General features: G+C 42.8%; 1 protein-coding gene across 1 annotated transcript; it reads right to left on the bottom strand.

Moving 5' to 3' along the window:
* Window positions 1–2,671: 2,671 nt before the first annotated feature.
* On the bottom strand, window positions 2,672–6,316 carry LOC116378317 (NACHT, LRR and PYD domains-containing protein 3-like; the record flags this gene model as incomplete). Its single annotated transcript, XM_031840166.1, is given in 4 exon segments — window positions 2,672–3,025; window positions 3,512–3,685; window positions 3,786–5,592; window positions 6,034–6,316. Coding segments are annotated over 4 exon segments (2,367 nt in total), but the record flags the coding sequence as incomplete, so codon positions are not given.
* Window positions 6,317–7,455: the final 1,139 nt, after the last annotated feature.

Genomic DNA, 7,455 nt, shown 5'->3' with positions numbered 1-7,455 from the left:
TGTGCAGGCTTCAGTCAGACTGATCTCAGAGCTGTGACAAAGATGAACTGATCAATAGTTTGATAGTTTGATGAATGAGGACCGCTGTCTCTAAACATCTGGTGATGCCGTCAGCTGTTAACAAGCTTCACTTCCTGTAGACGTGAACAACAACACATCGACTCAAACACACAATCACAACAAGCTTCTGCTCATCTGATTGGCTGACTGCTCTCTCTCTCTCGTTCAATCATGAAGCCTGTGGATCTGTGTTTGGTACAATACTGCTGAAACCAGCACGGACTGACTCCAACCCTCTACTGACCCCAGAGTCTCCAGTCTACAATGTGGACTCTTCTTAAGATCACACAGAAGCTTCACGTCTGAACCCTTCAGGTTGTTTCCCCACAGATCCAGTTCTCTCAGATGGGAGGGGTTTGACTTCAGAGCTGAGACCAGAGAAGAACAGCCTTCCTCTGTGATCTTACAGAGTGACAGACTGCAAACACATAAAACAACACACAGAGTTTCTTATATCGATACACAATTAATCATTATTTTCATCATCAACATGAGTGGCTTTCATTTTGGTTTCATCTTCTTTTGTAAACAGACAGTTAGTGTAAATCCTGTCACTGTTGTGACATTTTAAAATCATTATTACAGTGAAATAAGTGATTCCAGTGGAGTAGATTGCTGTAACAAACTAAAAGCACGACTTAAACCGTCCTGGTTCCCTGAAAGCAGGTGGGCCAAAGGACGGAAAGCTCAGTGAGACAGTCAATGTGATAAACATTATAATAATATAAAATTAATGAAATAAATAAAATGAATGAAATAAAAAGATTAATTAGATAATTTAGTAAAATCAACAAATAAAAGTAAAACAGAAAAGAGACAACATGACATGAAAGCAAGTCTGTAAAAATGTGTTTTAAGAAGTTATTTAAAAGAGATTAGTGATTCTGAGAGCCTCATCTCCTCAGGCAGCTCGTTCCAAAGCCGAGGGGTCCTGATGGCAAAAACACGGCCACCTTCAGTTTGATCCTCGACTTTGGAACAGACAGAAGCCCCCCCCACCTGATGATCTGAGGCTGCCAGCTGGATCATAGGGGGTCAACATTTCCTCGATATATGTTGGGGCCAGACCCAGACGTGCTTTAAAAGTGATCAGTAAAATCTTTACATCAATTCTAAAACCAACAGGGAGCCAGTGGAGAGAAGCCAGGATTAGGGTGATGTGATGTCGTCTGTTAGAACCAGAGAGAAGCAGAGCTGCTGCCTTCTGAACTAGTCGGAGGAGAGAGAGAGACTTCTGGTTGATGCCAGAGAGAAGGAGGAGTTTCAGTAGTCCAGTCTTCTACAGATGAATGCATGAAGGACTTTCTCCAGCTCAGGGTGAGAAAGGAGTGGTTTGATTTTAGAGATGGTTCTAATTTGAAGTAAACAGGACTGGACAACTTTAGTGATTTGTGGTTTGAAGCTTAAATCTGAATCAAAACTACTCCTAAGTTTCTGACAGTGGACTTTATGTTAACGGACAGGGGGCCAAGGGCCCTTTAATGGGAGTGATAGGGTTTGGGGTACTAACTATTATGATTTCTGATTCTGAGTTGTTGAGTTGATGAAGATGTTGTGCCATCCAACAGTTGATTATCATTAAGATATTAAAACAGCAGCTAGGCTTCTGGGGTCATCAGGTCTCAAGGGAAGGTATATTTGTGTGTCGTCTGCGTAGAAATGAAAAGAGACATTATGACGTTGGATGATGAGACTAAGTGGGAGCATGGATATGGAAAATAAAATGTGACCTAAGATTGAACCTTGGGGTACACCGCAGGTGATGTGAGATGTAGAGGATGAGTAATTACCTCTGGTGACCGAGTGGGTTCTATCTAGAAGGTAAGAATTAAACCAACTAAGTGCAGTGTCCTTGATGCCAGCCCAGGTTTGAAGACGGTGGATTATAACGGCATGGTCTACTGTGTCAAAGGCTGCTCTTAGGTCTAAAAGAATTAAAATAGAGCTGCTAAAAGGAGATCCTTGATACCTTGAGGAGGGCGGTCTCTGTGCTATGTAAAGCTCTAAAACCTGACTGAAACTTCTCCAAGACGTTATTAAGACACATGAAAGATAAAAGCTGGGTTGAAACCACTTTCTCTAAAACTTTAGATAAAAACAGAAGTTTAGAAATGGGTCTAAAATGTCTAAGAACAGAGGAATCAAGATTAGGTTTCTTTAAAAGAGGTTGGACCACAGCATGTTTAAGAGTTGATGGAACAGTTCCTGTTGCTAATGAGCTGTTAATAATCCATAGAATACTGGGACCAACTGTATTAATAACCTCTGTAAGAAATGTAGTTGCTATAGAATCCAGACTGCACGTGGTTGATGTCATACAGGAAATGATTTCAGCTAAAAAGGACAGAGAAACAGGTTTAAAGCTGCTACAATAACTAATATTCCTCCTGACATGTAAAACACGGTGTGGTGGGGTAATTTGTTGCCTGATGTGCTCGACTCTGTTTGTAAAAAGTATGAAAACTGCTGACACATCTCTTGTGAGGCATCTTGACAGGGGGGGGGGGGGTGACCACCGAGTCGACTATCTTACATAGAATTCTCGGATTCGAGTGATTTTTTGTCTCGTTGTAGTCTTTTTGTGTCTCTTTGTGTCTCTTTGAGTGACATCTCGTAGGTGAAGCTCAGGGGGGCCCCTGACACTTTGGGCCCCTGGGCCTGTGCCCGGTAGGCCTGTTCAGTAATCCATCCAACAGCAGGATGAAGCCAGACAAGTTGACCATTTCATGATTGTAGAGGATGACATGCAGACAACGAGGCAGCTGATGTGAAGTGGAACATATTACCAGAAAATGTATCACTTTATGGATCTATACGTAGATAAATCAAATAGAGTTATTGATGAAACATGAAGGTGCTGCACTAGTTTCTACTCAAATCCAGTTCTCTCAGATGGGAGGGGTTTGACTTCAGAGCTGAGCCCAGAGAAGAACAGCCTTCCTCTGTGATCTCACAGTGTGACAGACTGCAAACACACAAAACAACACACAGAGTTTATCATATATTATCGATACACAATGAATCATTATTTTCATCATGAACATGAGTGGCTTTCATTTTGGTTTCATCTTCTTTTGTAAACAGACAGTTAGTGTAAATCCTGTCACTGTTGTGACATTTTAAAATCATTATTACAGTGAAATAAGTGATTCCAGTGGAGTAGATTGCTGTAACAAACTAAAAGCACGACTTAAACTGTCCTGGTTCCCTGAAAGCAGGTGGGCCAAAGGATGTTCATGTTGGTTGGACGAGCCATCCAACACTTTGATCACGAGCAGGATAGTGGCCAGTTCACCATTCACTTTACACCATTATTTCCAAATGCATATTAGCAGAGACACTAGCAGACATTGTTATCCCACAGTAACATGTTGGTAACACCACCATGAATTTAGTAGATCAGACACTTGGACCACTTCGTCATCTTTGTAGTAAATCACCTGATCCTCGCCTGAGAGTTTCAAGTGTACAGTCTGGACTCTCCAGTCCAGCAGAAAGCAGCTTTACTCCTTTGTCCTTCAGGTTGTTGTCACTCAGGTCCAGCTCTTTCAGACTAGAGGACTGGGAGCTGAGGACTGAGGACAGAGCTTCACAGCTTCTCTGTGAGAGTTTACGGTCACTCAGCCTAGGGGAGGAACAGGGATTAATACAAACAAAATGTTAAATCAAAGTAAAATATCAAACATATTTAATAATGTCAATGTATCTGTAGTGTATCCACCTACAGAGCTTTGTTGGAGGCTTTGATCACTGGCAGCAGCCTCAGAAGAGCCTCCTCTGAAGCAGAGTATTTCTTCAAATCAAACACATCGAGATCTTTTTCTGATGTCAGTAAGATGAAGACCAGAGCTGACCACTGAGCAGGAGACAGTTCATCTGTGGAGAGACGTCCTGAAATCAGGGACTGTTGGATCTCCTCCACTAGAGAACCATCATTCAGTTCATTCAGACAGTGGAACAGATTGATGCTTTTCTCTGGAGACACATTCTTACTGATTACTTACTTCTTCTTGATGTACTGGACTGTTTCCTGATTGGTCTGTGAGCTACTTCCTGTCTGTGTCAGCAGACCTCGTAGGCGTTCCTGATTGGTCTCCAGTGAAAGACCCAGGAGGAAGCGGAGGAACAACTCCAGGTGTCCATTTGGACTCTGTAAGGCCTTGTCCACAGCACTCAGGTGGAGAGGTTTTGGTTTTGATTTGTTTCTGAAGACTTTTAACCAAGAGGAGGTTGTTTGTTCTTCTGTCAGCAGATTGACTCCAGAGTTGATGAAGGTTAGATGGACATGAAGAGCAGCCAGAAACTCCTGAACACTCAGATGGACAAAGCAGAACACTGTATTATGGTACAGTCCTCTCTCCTCTCTAAAGACCTGTGTGAACACTCCTGAGTACTTTGAGGCTGTTCTGATATCGATGCCACACTCTGTGAGGTCGGATTCATAGAAGATCAGGTTGCCTTTCTGCAGCTGATCAAAAGCCAGTTTTCCCAGAGACTCAGTCATCTTTTTGCTCTCTGGACTCCAGTGTGGATCTGTCTCAGCTCCTCCATCATACTTGACCTTCTTCAGTTTGGACTGAACCACCAGGAAGTGGATGTACATCTCAGTCAGGGTCTTGGGCAGCTCTCCTCCCTCTCTGGTCTTCAACACATCCTCCAGAACTCCAGCAGTGATCCAGCAGAAGACTGGGATGTGGCACATGATGTGGAGGCTTCGTGAGGTCTTGATGTGGGAGATGATCCTACTGGCCTGCTCCTCATCTCTGAATCTCTTCCTGAAGTACTCCTTCTTCTGTGGGTCAGTGAACCCTCTGACCTCTGTCACCATGCCAACACACTCAGGAGGGATCTGATTGGCTGCTGCAGGTCGTGTTGTTATCCAGAGGCGAGCAGAGGGAAGCAGTTTCCCCCTGAAGAGGTTTGTCAGCAGCACATCCACTGAGGTGGACTCTGTAACATCAGTCAGGACCTCATTGTGGTGGAAGTCCAGAGGAAGTCGACACTCATCCAAACCGTCAAAGATGAACAGAACCAGGAACTCTTCAAACCTGCAGATTCCTGCTTCTTTGGTTTCACTGAAGAAGTGATGAACAAGTTCCACCAAGCTGAACTGTTTCTCTTTCAGCACATTCAGCTCTCTGAAAGTGAATGGAAATGTGAACTGTATGTCCTGGTGGTCTTTGTCTTCAGCCCAGTCCAGAGGGAACTTCTGTGTTAAGACTGTTTTCCCAATGCCAGCCACTCCCTTTGTCATCACTGTTCTGATTGGTTCCTCTCCTCCAGGTGAGGCTTTAAAGAGGTCTTCTTGTCTGATGGTTGTTTCTGGTCTGTGTGGTTTCCTGGATGCTGTTTCAATCTGTCTGACCTCATGTTCATCATTGACCTCTGCAGTCCCTCCCTCTGTGATGTAGAGCTCTGTGTACATCTCATTCACAGGGGTTTTGTTTCCTGCTTCAGCGATTCCCTCAAACACATTCTGGAACTTCTTTTGAAAGTTGGATTTGAGTTTCCGCTGACACTCAGTAAGAATCTCTGCATGAATAAAACAAAGATAAAAATCAATGAGGGGTTGTTTCAGTGAATGTGAGTCATTTCTAACACGTGTACACATTTCTGTATTAATGAAATCTATTCATCTCATTTGATAACTGAAGGCTCTGAACAGGTAACTATTGTAAAATGACTGAGTATCAACTAACATCAACTGACATGTTGTGCTTCATGTGTCCATGAACTCTGTTCTCTCCAAATAACCAGAACGTTTATTACTTTATTACAGAGAGAATTAATGACGTCCAAGCAGCAACTTACAGTCACACCAATGTGCTGATTTTAAACATTAGAGGCAACAAAAACAGGACTGTCTGCCTTTGTATTGTTGCTTTTCCTGAATTTTCAGGTGGGTGTGTGTTTTTTACATTTAAAGTCTTAGTGAGATGTAAGTTTGATCATTTTGTTCACACCATGACTTACCTTTGGGTTCTGATTTGGTTGTTGATAAACTCTTCACTAGATCATTCTCACCAATCTTCACTAATACTATTCGGGTCACTTTAATAGTGTTTATGCTGTAGTTCTTGAGCATCTGATCCACTGTGTCCGTCCGGTCTGCATTCTCCAGTCGACTCTTTGGGATTGCTGGGAAGCCTTCTAGGACCTCCTGCTGCAGGTACCACTGGAATGTTTTTAACTGTTCGGCTCCTAAATCCTCCAAAGTTCCCAAGAGGATCTCTTTAGGTGTCGCCATCTGTCCTCTCTGTCAAGATACAAAATATATCGTTTGGTAATCCTACGATTCTTACATTTTAAATGGCGGATGCTGGCGAACTCTTGGCTGCCGCTCCGTACTTGATTGTAGAGTTCTGCTGTTTAAATGGATCCCAACGCTAGATGCTGCTAATTAACCATCTCATGACAAAGTGCAGATGAGCTTTTTGACCCCAGCAGCGTCTGTCAGGGATATGGATGGGTCTTCCCACGAACTCTGACTTAACGAACCCTGAACTCTGACTTAACTAACCCTGAACTCTGATTTAACTAATCCTGAACTCTGACTCAATGTGTTCAGGCACAAATTCAGTGAAGCTCTTCCAAAATTAGATTTTACATCCAGAAATTGAAACACTGCACAAAAATCATTACTAACTTAGTTTCATGAGTTTTAACTATTGATCAGGTCCATTTTGAAATGAGTTTGAACCCTTTGATGTTTGATTCATGGCCTGTGGGATTCAGTGAAACAGTCCGTGTTGTAACAACACTTGTAGGATGAAGAGGAAATGATTTAATCTGAGCCGTCAAACCACTTCTGACATTCTCTACATGTCTCACTGATGATGTCAGCTCAGATTAAAATCTACATGGTGTTAAGTTTCAACCAGTAAAACATGCAAATCATTTTCAAATCACTGTTATTTATCTCAGATAGAAGTTCTGAAGAATATTTATACCTGCAAGCATCAAATAGATGTTTTGAAACAGCCAATCAGCATTAAGAACCATTTCTACTGTCCAGTGAAACAGAGAAACAACATGTAGTGATCAAAGTGATCCTGGTGATCAAACATGTACAGATTCCTCTGGTAGGATTCTCACCTGCTGAACTGACTTCAGGTCAGTTTACAGACACGTTCACCTTCATGTGTGGAGGAAACACTGGAGAGAAGAAGCTGCTCATGTCCTCCTGTCAGTCCTGGTGTCTTTGTGCATTTGATCTGAGGACGCCGTCACACCCTCATCACGTCAGAGTCCAAGTCTAAAATAAAACCAGTGTGACGTCAAAACCTGTCCAACAGGTGGTAGATGTCAGCCTATCAGAGGTGGTAGGTGTCAGCCTATCAGAGGTGGGAGATGTCAGCCTATCAGAGGTGGTAGGTGTCAGCCTATCAGAGGTGG

This window comes from Anarrhichthys ocellatus, unplaced genomic scaffold (assembly GCF_004355925.1).
Source record: "Anarrhichthys ocellatus isolate YVR2014 unplaced genomic scaffold, GSC_Weel_1.0 scaffold2395, whole genome shotgun sequence".
In the NCBI taxonomy this organism is placed as follows: Eukaryota; Metazoa; Chordata; class Actinopteri; order Perciformes; family Anarhichadidae; genus Anarrhichthys; species Anarrhichthys ocellatus.
Note: the sequence above shows the minus strand (reverse complement) of the source record. Positions and strands in the feature narration are given on the sequence as shown.